This window comes from Oncorhynchus nerka, linkage group LG1, assembly GCF_034236695.1.
Source record: "Oncorhynchus nerka isolate Pitt River linkage group LG1, Oner_Uvic_2.0, whole genome shotgun sequence".
NCBI lineage: Eukaryota > Metazoa > Chordata > Actinopteri > Salmoniformes > Salmonidae > Oncorhynchus > Oncorhynchus nerka.
The window spans coordinates 58594898-58611894 of NC_088396.1; the positions used below are offsets into that span (position 1 = coordinate 58594898).

At 57.0% G+C, this 16997-nt stretch overlaps 1 protein-coding gene across 1 annotated transcript in view; it reads left to right on the forward strand.

Annotated features, from left to right (window-relative positions):
* Positions 1 to 16997, forward strand: part of dip2a (disco-interacting protein 2 homolog A) — a 299931-nt gene that overhangs the window by 126919 nt on the left and 156015 nt on the right. Inside the window, exon 7 of the mRNA XM_065019803.1 lies at positions 3245 to 3364. Coding sequence (XP_064875875.1) covers positions 3245 to 3364 — 120 coding nt within the window. The remainder of the gene's footprint in view (positions 1 to 3244; positions 3365 to 16997) is intronic.

Consider the following 16997-nt stretch of genomic DNA (forward strand, 5'->3'; position numbering starts at 1 on the left):
ACCATGTTACTGCTGTTATATTAGAGGGGCGAGCTGCATTGAACACCATGTTACTGCTGTTAGAGGGGCGAGCTGCATTGAACACCATGTTACTGCTGTTATATTAGAGGGGCGAGCTGCATTGAACACCATGTTACTGCTGTTATATTAGAGGGGCGAGCTGCATTGAACACCATGTTACTGCTGTTATATTAGAGGGGCGAGCTGCATTGAACACCATGTTGCTGCTGTTATATTAGAGGGGCGTGCTGCATTGAACACCATGTTACTGCTGTTAGAGGGGCGAGCTGCATTGAACACCATGTTACTGCTGTTATATTAGAGGGGCGAGCTGCATTGAACACCATGTTACTGCTGTTATATTAGAGGGGCGAGCTGCATTGAACACCATGTTACTGCTGTTATATTAGAGGGGCGAGCTGTTTTAATGATACATATTTTATTGAAGAGAGAGCTTAGTGACAAATGAAGCTATGTGGTGTTGAATTGGTCTGTGTTGACGTCTGACCCTGGTGTGCCCAGTGCTGCTCTGAGCTGCTTGATGAGGAAATGAGAGGTGTTTGGAGACGAAGGTCTGAGGCTAGGGACTAGAGGGATCTGGTGAAGCTGGTTGAGAGTATCTCTCTTTCTTACTTTCTCTCCTTTTCTTTCTAAATTCAATTTAAGGGCTTTATTGGCATGGGGAACATATATTAACATTGCCAAAGCAAGTGAGGTAGATAATAAACAATAAAAATGAACAGTAAACATTACACACGCTGAAGTTCCAAAAGAATAAAGACATGACAAATGTCATATTATGTATATATACAGTGTTGTAATGATGTACAAATGGTTAAAGGGAAAATAAATAAGCATAAATATGGGTTGTATTTACAATGGTGGTTGTTCTTCACTGGTTGACCTTTTCTTGTGGCAGCAGGTCACAAATCTTGCTGCAGTGATGGCACACTGGAATTTCACCCAGTAGATATGAGAGTTTATCAAAATCGGCTTTGTTTTCTAATTCTTTGTGGATCTGTGTAATCTGAAGGAAATATGTCTCTAATATTGTCATACATTTGGCAGGAGGTTAGGAAGTGCAGCTCAGTTTCCACCTAATTTTGTAGGCAGTGTGCACATAGCCTGTCTTCTCTTGAGAGCCATGTCTGCCTACGGCAACCTTTCTCAATAGCAAGGCTATGCTCACCGAGTCTGTACATAGTCAAAGCTTTCCTTAAGTTTGGCTCAGTCACAGTGGTCAGGTATTCTGCCACTGTGTACGGCCTCTTTAGGGCCAAATAGCATTCTAGTTTGCTCAGTTTTTTGGTAAATTCTTTCCAATGTGTCAAGTAATTATCTTTTTGTTTTCTCATGATTTGGTTGGGTCTAATTGTGTAGCTGTTCTAGGGCTCTGTGGGGGTCTGTTTGTGAACAGTGCCCGAGGACCAGCTTGCTTAGGGGACTCTTCTCCAGGTTCATCTCTCTGTAGGTGATTGTTTGTTATGGAAGGTTTGGGAATCACTTCCTTTTTAGGTGTGTTGTAGAATTTAACAGCTCTTTTCTGGATTTTGATCATTAGCGGTATCGGCCTAATCCTGCTCTGCATTATTTGGTGTTCTACGTTGTACACAGAGGATATTTGGCTGAATTCTGCATGCAGAGTCTCAATTTGTTCTGCGTCCCATTTTGTGAATTATTGGTTGGTGAGCGGACCCCAAACCTCACAACCATAAAGGGCAATGGGTTCTATACCTGAATCAAGTATTTTTAGCCAGATCCTAATTGGTATGTCAAATTAAATGTTCCTTTTGATGGCATAGAATGCCTCTCAGATCGTTTACAGCTTTGTGGAAGTTACCTGTGGCGCTGATGTTTAGGCCACGGTATGTATAGTTACCTGTGGCGCTGATGTTTAGGCCACGGTATGTATAGTTACCTGTGGCGCTGATGTTTAGGCCACGGTATGTATAGTTGTTTGTGTGCTCTAGGGCAACGGTTTCTAGATGGTATTTGTATTTGTTGCCCTGGCGACTGGACCTTTTTTGGAACACCATTATTTTTGTCTTACTGAGATTTACTGTCAGGGCCCAGGTCTGACAGAATCGGTGCAGAATATCTAGGTGCTGCTGTAGGGCCTTCTTGGTTGGTGACAGAAGCACCAGATCATCAGCAAACAGTAGACATTTGACTTCAGATTCTAGTAGGGTGAGGCCGGGTCCTGAAGACTGTTCTAGTACCCTCGCCAATTTGTTGATATATATGTTGAAGAGGATGGGGCTTAACCTGCATCCCTGTCTCACCCCACGGCCCTGTGAAAATAGTGTTTTTTTTGCCCATTTCAACCGCACACTTGTTTGTGTACATGGAATTTATAATGTTATGTTTTTCCCCAACACCACTTTCCATCAATTTGTATAGCAGACCCTCATGCCAAATTGAGTCAAAGGCTTTTTTGAAATCCACAAATCATGAGAAGACGTTGACTTTGTTTTTGTTTGTTTGTCAATTAGGGTGTGCAGGGTGAATACGTGGTCTTTCGTATGATAATTTGGTAAAAAGTCCATTTGACATTTGCTCAGTACATTGTTTTCATTGAGGAAATGTACTTGTCTGCTGTTAATGATAATGCAGAGGATTTCCCCAAGGTTTCTGTTGACACATATTCCATGGTAGTTATTGGGGTCAAATTTGTCTCCACTTTTGTGGTTTGGGGTGATCAGTCCTTGGTTCCAAATATTGGGGAAGATCCCAGGGCTAAGGATGATGTTAGAGTTTACGTATAGCCAATTGGAATTTGTTGTCTGTATATTTTATCATTTCATTGAGGATACCATCAACACCACAGGCCTTTTTGTGTGTTTTTATTTTGTCCTGTAATTCATTCAATGTAATTGGAGAATCCAGTGGGTTCTGGTTGTCTTTTAATTGTTGATTCTAAGATTTGTATATGATATCATGTAAATGGTTTTGCTGTTCTTTGTTATCGGACCAAAAAGATTGGAGAAGTGGTTTATCCATACATCTCTGTTTTGGATAGATAACTCTTCTTGTTTTTGTTAGTTTTTTTAAAATCATTTTCCCAGAAGTGGATTCTTCAATTACATTGAGCTGATTTCTGACATGCTGTACTTTCTTTTTCCGTAGTATATTTCTGTATCGTTTTAGTGATTCACCATAGTGAATGCGTAGACTCAGGTTTTCTGGGTCTCTATGATTTTTGGTTGGATAGGTTTCTCAATGTCTCTCTCCCCCCTGTCTCTAGGTGTCCCAGTGAACAGCAGAGTGTCCTCTAAGATCCAGCAGCTTCTCAACACTCTGAAGAGACCTAAGAGACCGTCACTTAGAGAGTTCTTCATTGATGACTTCGAGGAGCTTGTAGATGGTAAGTTGCAGATCTCTACTCATGGAAATCAAAGCTGTTTCTACACCTCTGTTATATAGAGTCCAGTTGAACGTTTCCAGGAAAGCGCTTACCCCTTACATGGACAACCAGGGGTTGTTAAGGGAGTGGACAGGATGCAGGGAGGGCAGTGCTGACTGGAAGGGTAGTTTGATTGAGGTTGGGAGGCGTGGTGGCCGCGATGGCGTCTCAGCCGATTAGGGAAGAATAACTGTCAATTTGGAATGGCTTCAGGTGCGTTCCGGGGAGAATGGTGTCAATGTTTTGCTCATGGTCGGTGAACAGGTGGGAGCGGAACATAGACACTCTCCATCCAGAATGAACAAGGTGGTAGTTGTGTTCATGGAAAAAGTGAGTGTGCTTGCCTGCCTAGTTGTCACTGGGAGTTTAGTGAGATGTGTGTTGGGGTTGATTTTAGAGGTCGACCGATTAATCGGAATGGCCGATTTCAAGTTTTCATAACAATCGGAAATCGGTATTTTTGGACACCGATTTGGCCTAATTTATTATATATATATATTTTTAGACCTTTATTTAACTAGGCAAGTCAGTTAAGAACACATTCTTATTTTCAATGACGGCCTAGGAACGGTGGGTTAACTGCCTCGTTCAGGGGCAGGACGACAGATTTTCACCTTGTCAGCTCGAGGATTCAATCTTGCAACCTTACGGTTAACTAGTCCAACGCTCTAACCACCTGCCTCTCAGCTCGAGGATTCAATCTTGCAACCTTACGGTTAACTAGTCCAACGCTCTAACCACCTGCCTCTCATTGCACTCCACGAGGAGCCTGCCTTTTACGCGAATGCAGTAGAAGCCAAGGTAAGTTGTTAGCTAGCATTAAACTTATCTTACGCGGGGTTAAGCAGGGGAGGGGTGGTACGCGGGGTTAAGCAGGGGGAGGGGTGGTACGCGGGGTTAAGCAGGGGGAGGGGTGGTACGCGGGGTTAAGCAGGGGGAGGGGTGGCACGCGGGGAGGGATGGTACGCGGGGGAGGGATGGTACGCGGGGTTAAGCAGGGGGAGGGGTGGTACATGGGGAGGGGTGGTACGCGGGGTTAAGCAGGGGAGGGGTGGTACGCGGGGTTAAGCAGGGGGAGGGGTGGTACGTGGGGAGGGATGGTACGCGGGGTTAAGCAGGGGAGGGGTGGTACGTGGGGTTAAGCAGGGGAGGGGTGGTACGTGGGGTTAAGCAGGGGAGGGATGGTACGCGGGGTTAAGCATGGGGGGATGGTACGCGGGGTTAAGCAGGGGGAGGGGTGGTACGTGGGGAGGGGTGGTACGCGGGGTTAAGCAAGGGGGAGGGGTGGTACGGGGTTAAGCAGGGGGAGGGGTGGTACGCTGGGTTAAGCAGGGGAGGGGTGGTACGCGGGGTTAAGCAGGGGGAGGGGTGGTACGCGGGGTTAAGCAAGGGGGGGGGTGGTACGCGGGGTTAAGCAAGGGGAGGGGTGGCACGCGGGGTTAAGCAAGGGGAGGGGTGGTACGCGGGGTTAAGCAGGGGAGGGGTGGTACGCGGGGTTAAGCAGGGGGAGGGGTGGTACGCGGGGTTAAGCAGGGGAGGGGTGGTACGCGGGGTTAAGCAGGGGAGGGGTGGTACGCGGGGTTAAGCAAGGGGAGGGGTGGTACGCGGGGTTAAGCAAGGGGAGGGGTGGTACGGGGTTAAGCAGGGGAGGGGTGGTACGCGGGGTTAAGCAGGGGAGGGGTGGTACGCGGGGTTAAGCAAGGGGAGGGGTGGTACGCGGGGTTAAGCAAGGGGAGGGGTGGTACGCGGGGTTAAGCAGGGGAGGGGTGGTACGCGGGGTTAAGCAGGGGAGGGGTGGTACGCGGGGTTAAGCAGGGGAGGGGTGGTACGCGGGGTTAAGCAGGGGAGGGGTGGTACGTGGGGAGGGATGGTACGCGGGGTTAAGCATGGGGAGGGATGGTACGCGGGGTTAAGCAGGGGAGGGGTGGTACATGGGGAGGGGTGGTACGTGGGGTTAAGCAAGGAGGGGTGGTACGTGGGGTTAAGCAAGGGGAGGGGTGGTACGTGGGGTTAAGCAGGGGAGGGGTGGTACGTGGAGTTAAGCAGGGGAGGGGTGGTACGCGGGGTTAAACAGGGGAGGGGTGGTACGCGGGGTTAAGCAGGGGGAGGGGTGGTACGCGGGGTTAAGCAGGGGGAGGGGTGGTACGCGGGGTTAAGCAGGGGGAGGGGTGGTACGCGGGGTTAAGCAGGGGGAGGGGTGGTACGTGGGGAGGGATGGTACGCGGGGTTAAGCATGGGGAGGGATGGTACGCGGGGTTAAGCAGGGGAGGGGTGGTACATGGGGAGGGGTGGTACGTGGGGTTAAGCAAGGGGAGGGGTGGTACGTGGGGTTAAGCAAGGGGGAGGGGTGGTACGTGGGGTTAAGCAGGGGGAGGGGTGGTACGTGGGGTTAAGCAGGGGGAGGGCTGGCACGCGGGGTTAAGCAGGGGAGGGATGGTACATGGGGAGGGGTGGTACGTGGGGTTAAGCAGGGGGAGGGGTGGTACATGGGGAGGGGTGGTACGTGGGGTTAAGCAAGCGGAGGGGTGGTACGCGGGGTTAAGCAGGGGGAGGGATGGTACGCGGGGTTAAGCATGGGGAGGGTGGTACATGGGGTTAAGCAGGGGTAGGGGTGGTATGTGGGGTTAAGCAGGGGGGAGGGGTGGTACATGGGGAGGAATGGTACGCGGGGTTAAGCAGGGGAGGGGTGGTACATGGGGAGGGATGGTACGCGGGGTTAAGCAGGGGGAGGGGTGGTACATGGGGGAGGGGTGGTACGTGGGGTTAAGCAAGCGGAGGGGTGGTACATGGGGAGGGATGGTACGTGGGGTTAAGCATGGGGAGGGATGGTACGCGGGGTTAAGCAGGGGGAGGGGTGGTACATGGGGTTAAGCAGGGGTAGGGGTGGTACATGGGGAGGGATGGTACGCGGGGTTAAGCAGGGGAGGGGTGGTACATGGGGAGGGATGGTACGCGGGGTTAAGCAGGGGAGGGGTGGTACATGGGGAGGGATGGTACGTGGGGTTAAGCATGGGGAGGGATGGTACGTGGGGTTAAGCAAGGGAGGGGTGGTACGCGGGGTTAAGCAGGGGAGGGGTGGTACGCGGGGTTAAGCAGGGGGAGGGGTGGTACGCGGGGTTAAGCAGGGGGAGGGGTGGTACGCGGGGTTAAGCAGGGGGAGGGGTGGTACGCGGGGTTAAGCAGGGGAGGGGTGGTACGCGGGGTTAAGCAAGGGGAGGGGTGGTACGCGGGGTTAAGCAGGGGAGGGGTGGTACGCGGGGTTAAGCAGGGGAGGGGTGGTACGCGGGGTTAAGCAGGGGGAGGGGTGGTACGCGGGGTTAAGCAGGGGGAGGGGTGGTACGTGGGGAGGGATGGTACGCGGGGTTAAGCATGGGGAGGTATGGTACGCGGGGTTAAGCAGGGGGAGGGGTGGTACATGGGGAGGGGTGGTACGTGGGGTTAAGCAAGGGGAGGGGTGGTACGTGGGGTTAAGCAAGGGGAGGGGTGGTACGTGGGGTTAAGCAGGGGAGGGGTGGTACGTGGAGTTAAGCAGGGGAGGGGTGGTACGTGGGGTTAAGCAGGGGAGGGGCGGCACGTGGGGTTAAGCAGGGGAGGGGTGGTATGCGGGGTTAAGCAGGGGGGGGTGGTACGCGGGGTTAAGCAGGGGGAGGGGTGGTACGCGGGGTTAAGCAGGGGAGGGGTGGTACGCGGGGTTAAGCAGGGGAGGGGTGGCACGTGGGGAGGGATGGTACACGGGGTTAAGCATGGGGAGGGATGGTACGCGGGGTTAAGCAGGGGGAGGGGTGGTACATGGGGAGGGGTGGTACGTGGGGTTAAGCAAGGAGGGGTGGTACGTGGGGGTTAAGCAAGGGGAGGGGTGGTACGTGGGGTTAAGCAGGGGAGGGGTGGTACGTGGGGTTAAGCAGGGGAGGGGTGGTACGTGGGGTTAAGCAGGGGAGGGGTGGTACGCGGGGTTAAGCAAGGGGAGGGGTGGTACGCGGGGTTAAGCAGGGGAGGGGTGGTACGCGGGGTTAAGCAGGGGAGGGATGGTACATGGGGAGGGGTGGTACGTGGGGTTAAGCAGGGGAGGGGTGGTACATGGGGAGGGGTGGTACGTGGGGTTAAGCAAGCGGAGGGGTGGTACGCGGGGTTAAGCAGGGGGAGGGATGGTACGCGGGGTTAAGCATGGGGAGGGTGGTACATGGGGTTAAGCAGGGGTAGGGGTGGTATGTGGGGTTAAGCAGGGGAGGGGTGGTACATGGGGAGGGATGGTACGCGGGGTTAAGCAGGGGGAGGGGTGGTACATGGGGAGGGATGGTACGCGGGGTTAAGCAGGGGAGGGGTGGTACATGGGGAGGGGTGGTACGTGGGGTTAAGCAAGCGGAGGGGTGGTACGCGGGGTTAAGCAGGGGAGGGATGGTACGCGGGGTTAAGCATGGGGAGGGATGGTACGCGGGGTTAAGCAGGGGAGGGGTGGTACATGGGGTTAAGCAGGGGTAGGGGTGGTACATGGGGAGGGATGGTACGCGGGGTTAAGCAGGGGAGGGGTGGTACATGGGGAGGGATGGTACGCGGGGTTAAGCAGGGGAGGGGTGGTACATGGGGAGGGATGGTACGTGGGGTTAAGCATGGGGAGGTATGGTACGTGGGGTTAAGCAGGGGGAGGGGTGGTACAAGGGGAGGGATGGTACGCGGGGTTAAGCAGGGGGAGAAGGTGGTACATGGGGAGGGATGGTACGTGGGGTTAAGCAGGGGTTGGGGTGGTACGGCACGTGGGGTTAAGCAAGGGGAGGGGTGGTATGGTACGTGGGGTTAAGCAAGGGGAGGGGTGGTACGTGGGGTTAAGCAAGGGGAGGGGTGGTACGTGGGGTTAAGCAGGGGTAGGGGTGGTACATGGGGAGGGGTGGTACGCGGGGTTAAGCAGGGGTAGGGGTGGTACGCGGGGTTAAGCAGGAGGAGGGGTGGTACAAGGAGGGGTGGTACGTGGGGTTAAGCAGGAGGAGGGGTGGTACGTGGGGTTAAGCAGGAGGAGGGGTGGTACAAGGGGAGGGATGGTACGCGGGGTTAAGCAGGGGAGGGGTGGTACAAGGGGGAGGGATGGTACGCGGGGTTAAGCAGGGGGAGGGGTGGTACGTGGGGAGGGATGGTACGTGGGGTTAAGCAGGGGAGGGGTGGTACGTGGGGAGGGGTGGTACGCGGGGTTAAGCAGGGGTAGAGATGGTACGCGGGGTTAAGCAGGGGGAGGGATGGTACGCGGGGTTAAGCAGGGGAGGGATGGTACGCGGGGTTAAGCAGGGGGAGGGATGGTACGCGGGGTTAAGCAGGGGGAGGGGTGGTACGCGGGGTTAAGCAGGGGGAGGGGTGGTACGCGGGGTTAAGCAGGGGGAGGGGTGGTAAGCGGGGTTAAGCAGGGGAGGGGTGGTACGCGGGGTTAAGCAGGGGAGGGGTGGTACGCGGGGTTTAGCAGGGGGGAGGGATGGTACGCGGGGTTAAGCAGGGGGAGGGGTGGTACGCGGGGTTAAGCAGGGGGAGGGGTGGTACGCGGGGTTAAGCAGGGGAGGGGTGGTACGCGGGGTTAAGCAGGGGTGTAGAGGTGGTACGCGGGGTTAAGCAGGGGTAGAGATGGTACGCGGGGTTAAGCAGGGGTAGAGATGGTACGTGGGGTTAAGCAGGGGTAGAGATGGTACGCGGGGTTAAGCAGGGAGGGGTGGTACATGGGGAGGGGTGGTACGTGGGGTTAAGCAAGGGGAGGGGTGGTACGCGGGGTTAAGCAGGGGGAGGGGTGGTACATGGGGAGGGGTGGTACGTGGGGTTAAGCAGGGGTAGAGATGGTACGTGGGGTTAAGCAGGGGTAGAGTGGTACGTGGGGTTAAGCAAGGGGAGGGATGGTACGCGGGGTTAAGCAGGGGGAGGGGTGGTACGCGGGGTTAAGCAGGGGAGGGGTGGCACGCGGGGTTAAGCAGGGGAGGGGTGGTACGTGGGGTTAAGCAAGGGGAGGGGTGGTACGCGGGGTTAAGCAGGGGAGGGGTGGTACGCGGGGTTAAGCAGGGGAGGGGTGGTACGCGGGGTTAAGCAGGGGAGGGGTGGCACGTGGGGAGGGATGGTACGCGGGGTTAAGCATGGGGAGGGATGGTACGCGGGGTTAAGCAGGGGAGGGGTGGTACATGGGGAGGGGTGGTACGTGGGGTTAAGCAAGGGGAGGGGTGGTACGTGGGGTTAAGCAAGGGGAGGGGTGGTACGTGGGGTTAAGCAGGGGAGGGGTGGTACGTGGAGTTAAGCAGGGGAGGGGTGGTACGTGGGGTTAAGCAGGGGAGGGTGGTACGTGGGGTTAAGCAGGGGAGGGGTGGTACGCGGGGTTAAGCAGGGGGAGGGGTGGTACGCGGGGTTAAGCAGGGGGAGGGGTGGTACGCGGGGTTAAGCAGGGGAGGGGTGGTACGCGGGGTTAAGCAGGGGGGGGGTGGTACGTGGGGAGGGATGGTACACGGGGTTAAGCATGGGGAGGGATGGTACGCGGGGTTAAGCAGGGGAGGGGTGGTACATGGGGAGGGGTGGTACGTGGGGTTAAGCAAGGGGAGGGGTGGTACGTGGGGTTAAGCAAGGGGAGGGGTGGTACGTGGGGTTAAGCAGGGGAGGGGTGGTACGTGGGGTTAAGCAGGGGAGGGGTGGTACGTGGGGTTAAGCAGGGGAGGGGTGGTACGCGGGGTTAAGCAAGGGGAGGGTGGTACGCGGGGTTAAGCAGGGGGAGGGGTGGTACGCGGGGTTAAGCAGGGGAGGGATGGTACATGGGGAGGGGTGGTACGTGGGGTTAAGCAGGGGAGGGGTGGTACATGGGGAGGGGTGGTACGTGGGGTTAAGCAAGCGGAGGGGTGGTACGTGGGGTTAAGCAAGCGGAGGGGTGGTACGCGGGGTTAAGCAGGGGAGGGATGGTACGCGGGGTTAAGCATGGGGAGGGTGGTACATGGGGTTAAGCAGGGGTAGGGGTGGTATGTGGGGTTAAGCAGGGGAGGGGTGGTACATGGGGGGAGGGATGGTACGCGGGGTTAAGCAGGGGGAGGGGTGGTACATGGGGAGGGATGGCACGCGGGGTTAAGCAGGGGAGGGGTGGTACGTGGGGTTAAGCAAGCGGAGGGGTGGTACGCGGGGTTAAGCAGGGGGAGGGATGGTACGCGGGTTAAGCATGGGGAGGGATGGTACGCGGGGTTAAGCAGGGGAGGGGTGGTACATGGGGTTAAGCAGGGGTAGGGGGTGGTACATGGGGAGGGATGGTACGCGGGGTTAAGCAGGGGAGGGGTGGTACATGGGGAGGATGGTACGCCGGGTTAAGCAGGGGGAGGGGTGGTACATGGGGAGGGATGGTACGTGGGGTTAAGCATGGGGAGGTATGGTACGTGGGGTTAAGCAGGGGAGGGGTGGTACAAGGGGAGGGATGGTACGCGGGGTTAAGCAGGGGGAGAAGGTGGTACATGGGGAGGGATGGTACGTGGGGTTAAGCAGGGGTTGGGGTGGTACGGCACGTGGGGTTAAGCAAGGGGAGGGGTGGTATGGTACGTGGGGTTAAGCAAGGGGAGGGGTGGTACGTGGGGTTAAGCAAGGGGAGGGGTGGTACGTGGGGTTAAGCAAGGGGAGGGGTGGTACGTGGGGTTAAGCAGGGGTAGGGGTGGTACATGGGGAGGGGTGGTACGCGGGGTTAAGCAGGGGTAGGGGTGGTACGCGGGGTTAAGCAGGAGGAGGGGTGGTACAAGGGGAGGGATGGTACGTGGGGTTAGCAGGAGGAGGGGTGGTACGTGGGGTTAAGCAGGAGGAGGGGTGGTACAAGGGGAGGGATGGTACGCGGGGTTAAGCAGGGGGAGGGGTGGTACAAGGAGGGATGGTACGCGGGGTTAAGCAGGGGGAGGGGTGGTACATGGGGAGGGATGGCACGTGGGGTTAAGCAGGGGAGGGGTGGTACGTGGGGAGGGGGTGGTACGCGGGGTTAAGCAGGGGTAGAGATGGTACGCGGGGTTAAGCAGGGGAGGGGTGGTACGCGGGGTTAAGCAGGGGAGGGGTGGTACGCGGGGTTAAGCAGGGGAGGGGTGGTACGCGGGGTTAAGCAGGGGAGGGGTGGTAAGCGGGGTTAAGCAGGGGAGGGGTGGTACGCGGGGTTAAGCAGGGGGAGGGATGGTACGCGGGGTTAAGCAGGGGAGGGATGGTACGCGGGGTTTAGCAGGGGGAGGGATGGTACGCGGGGTTAAGCAGGGGAGGGGTGGTACGCGGGGTTAAGCAGGGGGAGGGGTGGTACGCGGGGTTAAGCAGGGGGAGGGGTGGTACGCGGGGTTAAGCAGGGGTGTAGAGGTGGTACGCGGGGTTAAGCAGGGGTAGAGATGGTACGCGGGGTTAAGCAGGGGTAGAGATGGTACGTGGGGTTAAGCAGGGGTAGAGATGGTACGCGGGGTTAAGCAGGGGAGGGGTGGTACATGGGGAGGGGTGGTACGTGGGGTTAAGCAAGGGGAGGGGTGGTACGCGGGGTTAAGCAGGGGAGGGGTGGTACATGGGGAGGGGTGGTACGTGGGGTTAAGCAGGGGTAGAGATGGTACGTGGGGTTAAGCAGGGGTAGAGTGGTACGTGGGGTTAAGCAAGGGGAGGGATGGTACGCGGGGTTAAGCAGGGGGAGGGATGGTACGCGGGGTTAAGCAGGGGAGGGATGGTACGCGGGGTTAAGCAGGGGGAGGGGTGGTACGCGGGGTTAAGCAGGGGAGGGGTGGTACGCGGGGTTAAGCAAGGGGAGGGGTGGTACGTGGGGTTAAGCAAGGGGAGGGGTGGTACGTGGGGTTAAGCAGGGGTAGGGGTGGTATGGTACGTGGGGTTAAGCAGGGGTAGGGGTGGCACGTGGGGTTAAGCAGGGGAGGGGTGGTACGTGGGGTTAAGCAGGGGAGGGGTGGTACATGGGGAGGGGTGGTACGTGGGGTTAAGCAGGGGAGGGGTGGTACGTGGGGTTAAGCAGGGGAGGGGTGGTACATGGGGAGGGGTGGTACGTGGGGTTAAGCAGGGGGAGGGGTGGTACGTGGGGTTAAGCAGGGGGAGGGGGTGGTACGTGGGGTTAAGCAAGGGGGAGGGGTGGTACGTGGGGTTAAGCAAGGGGAGGGATGGTACGCGGGGTTAAGCAGGGGGAGGGGTGGTACATGGGGAGGGGTGGTACGTGGGGTTAAGCAGGGGAGGGGTGGTACGTGGGGTTAAGCAGGGGAGGGGTGGTACATGGGGAGGGGTGGTACGTGGGGTTAAGCAGGGGGAGGGGTGGTACGTGGGGTTAAGCAAGGGGAGGGGTGGTACGTGGGGTTAAGCAGGGGAGGGGTGGTACATGGGGAGGGGTGGTACGTGGGGTTAAGCAAGGGGAGGGGTGGTACGCGGGGTTAAGCAAGCGGAGGGGTGGTACGCGGGGTTAAGCAGGGGGAGGGATGGTACGCGGGGTTAAGCATGGGGAGGGATGGTACGCGGGGTTAAGCAGGGGGAGGGGTGGTACATGGGGTTAAGCAGGGGTAGGGGTGGTACATGGGGAGGGATGGTACGGGGTTAAGCAGGGGAGGGGTGGTACATGGGGAGGGATGGTACGCCGGGTTAAGCAGGGGAGGGGTGGTACATGGGGAGGGATGGTACGTGGGGTTAAGCATGGGGAGGTATGGTACGTGGGGTTAAGCAGGGGAGGGGTGGTACAAGGGGAGGGATGGTACGCGGGGTTAAGCAGGGGGAGAAGGTGGTACATGGGGAGGGATGGTACGTGGGGTTAAGCAGGGGTTGGGGTGGTACGGCACGTGGGGTTAAGCAAGGGGAGGGGTGGTATGGTACGTGGGGTTAAGCAAGGGGAGGGGTGGTACGTGGGGTTAAGCAAGGGGAGGGGTGGTACGTGGGGTTAAGCAAGGGGAGGGGTGGTACGTGGGGTTAAGCAGGGGTAGGGGTGGTACATGGGGAGGGGTGGTACGCGGGGTTAAGCAGGGGTAGGGGTGGTACGCGGGGTTAAGCAGGAGGAGGGGTGGTACAAGGGGAGGGATGGTACGTGGGGTTAAGCAGGAGGAGGGGTGGTACGTGGGGTTAAGCAGGAGGAGGGGGTGGTACAAGGGGAGGGATGGTACGCGGGGTTAAGCAGGGGGAGGGGTGGTACAAGGGGAGGGATGGTACGGGGTTAAGCAGGGGGAGGGGTGGTACATGGGGAGGGATGGTACGTGGGGTTAAGCAGGGGAGGGGTGGTACGTGGGGAGGGGTGGTACGGGGTTAAGCAGGGGTAGAGATGGTACGCGGGGTTAAGCAGGGGGGGGTGGTACGCGGGGTTAAGCAGGGGGAGGGGTGGTACGCGGGGTTAAGCAGGGGGAGGGGTGGTACGCGGGGTTAAGCAGGGGGAGGGGTGGTAAGCGGGGTTAAGCAGGGGGAGGGGTGGTACGCGGGGTTAAGCAGGGGGAGGGATGGTACGCGGGGTTAAGCAGGGGAGGGATGGTACGCGGGGTTTAGCAGGGGAGGGATGGTACGCGGGGTTAAGCAGGGGAGGGGTGGTACGCGGGGTTAAGCAGGGGAGGGGTGGTACGCGGGGGTTAAGCAGGGGAGGGGTGGTACGCGGGGTTAAGCAGGGGTGTAGAGGTGGTACGCGGGGTTAAGCAGGGGTAGAGATGGTACGCGGGTTAAGCAAGGAGGGGTGGTACGTGGGGTTAAGCAGGGGAGGGGTGGTACATGGGGAGGGGTGGTACGTGGGGTTAAGCAAGGGGAGGGGTGGTACGCGGGGTTAAGCAAGGGGAGGGATGGTACGCGGGGGTTAAGCAGGGGAGGGGTGGTACATGGGGAGTGGTGGTACGCGGGGGTTAAGGGGGAGGGGTGGTACATGGGGAGGGGTGGTACGTGGGGTTAAGCAGAGGGAGGGGTGGTACGTGGGGTTAAGCAAGGGGGATGGTACGCGGGGTTAAGCAGGGGGAGGGGTGGTACGTGGGGTTAAGCAGGGGAGGGGTGGTATGTGGGGTTAAGCAAGGGGGGTGGTATGTGGGGTTAAGCAAGGGGGGGTGGTATGTGGGGTTAAGCAAGGGGAGGGGTGGTATGTGGGGTTAAGCAAGGGGGGTGGTATGTGGGGTTAAGCGGTGGGAGGGATGGTATGCGGGGTTAAGCAAGGGGGGTGGTATGTGGGGTTAAGCAGGGGAGGGATGGTACGCGGGGTTAAGCAGGGGGAGGGGTGGTACGTGGGGTTAAGCAGGGGAGGGATGGTACGCGGGGTTAAGCAGGGGTTGGGGTGGTACGTGGGGTTAAGCAAGGGAGGGGTGGTATGTGGGGTTAAGCAGGGGAGGGATGGTACGTGGGGTTAAGCAGGGGAGGGATGGTACGCGGGGTTAAGCAGGGGTTGGGGTGGTACGTGGGGTTAAGCAAGGGGGGGTGGTATGTGGGGTTAAGCAAGGGGAGGGGTGGTATGCTGTGTTTGCTAGCACAGTTTGCAGTGTTTTGAGTGTGGGGACTTTGAGCACAAGAAGTTTACCTGCCCACGTAAGGTCCTGAGACGGGGAGATCGTGCAGACAAACGCAACCAGCAGGCGGCAGAGGCTGGGGTTAACTCTGCTCTGAGGCAGGCTACTGGAGGGGATACCGGGGGAGAGGAGAGGAGAGTAGAGTAGAGTAACGTGTGTAAGATATTTCAGCGTGTTATCCTAGCCGTGTCCTCAGGGCATGCGCAGACCAGCTGACAGACATATTCCATCTCTCCCTATCCCACTGTTGTCCCAACTTGCTTCAAGGTGTCCACTATTGTTGCTGTACCCAAGAAGGCAAATGTAACTGAACAAAATGACTATCGCCCCGTAGCACTCACTTCTGTCATATGCTTTGAGAGACTAGTTAAGTATAATATCCCCTCCACCCTACCTGTCTCCCTAGACCCACTTCAGTTTGCATATCGCCCCAATAGATCCACAGACGATGCAATCACACTGCAAACTGCCCTATCCCATCTGGACAAGAGGAATACCTACATAAGAATGCTGTTCATTGACTGTAGCTCAGCCTTCAACACCATAGTACCCTCAAAGCTCCACATTAAGCTTGGGACCCTGGATCTGTGCAACCCTCCCTGTGCAACTGGGTCCTGGACTTCCTGACGGGCCGCCCCCAGGTGGTGAGGGTAGGAAACAACACCTCCACTTCACTGATCCTCAACACAGGGGCCCCACAAGGGTGAGTGCTCAGCCCCCTCCTGTACTCCCTGTCCACCCATGACTGCGCGGTCACAAGCTCCTCCAGCTCAATCATCAGGTTTCCGACGACACAACAGTAGTGGGCCTGATTACCAACAATGACGAGATGGCCTACAGGGAGGAGGTGAGGGCCCTGGTGGAGTGGTGCCAGGGAAATAGCAGATTTGTATTTGTGGTCCTAGCAACTGGACCTTTCTTGGAACACAATATTTTTGTCTTACTGAGATTTTCTGCCAGGGCCCAAGTCTGACAATCTGTACAGAAGATCTAGGTGCTTGGGGAAAGAAGCACCAGAACATCAGCAAACAGTAGACTGTTCTACTGATTCTAGTTGGATGAGGCCAGGTGCTGCAGACAGTTCTAGTTCCCAAGCTGCATCCCTGTTCCACCCCACGACCCTTGGAAAGAAATGTGTGTTTTGTGTACGTGGGTTTTATACTGTTGTACGTTTTTTCCCAACACCACTTTCCATCCATTTATATAGCAGACCCTTCATGCCAAATTGATTCAACAAAGCATGAGAAGACTTTTCCTTTTGTTTGTTTGTTTGTCAATTAGGGTGTGCAGGGTGAATACGTGGTCTGTCGTATGGTAATTTGGTAACAAGCCAATTTGATGTTTGCTCAGTACATTGTTTTTAATGAGGAAATGTACAAGTCTGTCTCTCTCTTCCATCTCTCTGCTCTGTCTCTCTCCTCCATCTCTCTCTCCTCCATCTCTCTCCTTCCTCTCTCTCTCCTTCCTCCATCTCTCTCTCCTCCATCTCTCTCTCCTCCATCTCCTTCCTCTCTCTCTCTCCTTCCTCCATCTCTCTCTCCTCCATCTCTCTCTCCTCCATCTCTCTCTCCTCCATCTCTCTCTCCTCCATCTCTCTCTCCTCCATCTCTCTCTCCTCCATCTCTCTCCCCTCCATCTCTCTCCTTCCTCTCTCTCTCCTTCCTCTCTCTCTCTCTTTCCTCCATCTCTCTCCTTCCTCTCTCTCTCTCTCCTCCATCTCTCTCTCCTCCATCTCTCTCTCCTCCATCTCTCTCTCCTCCATCTCTCTCTCCTCCATCTCCTTCCCCTCTCTCTCCTCCATCTCTCTCTCCTCCATCTCCTTCCCTCTCTCTCTCTCTCCTCCATCTCTCTCCTTCCTCTCTCTCTCCTCCCTCTCTCTCTCTCTTTCCTCCATCTCTCTCCTTCCTCTCTCTCTCCTTCCTCCATCTCTCTCCTCCATCTCTCTCTCCTCCATCTCTCTCTCCTCCATCTCTCTCTCCTCCATCTCCTTCCTCTCTCTCTCTCTCCTCCATCTCTCTCCTTCCTCTCTCTCTCCTTCCTCTCTCTCTCTCTTTCCTCCATCTCTCTCCTTCCCTCTCTCTCCTTCCTCCATCTCTCTCTCCTCCATCTCTCTCTCCTCCATCTCTCTCTCCTCCATCTCTCTCTCC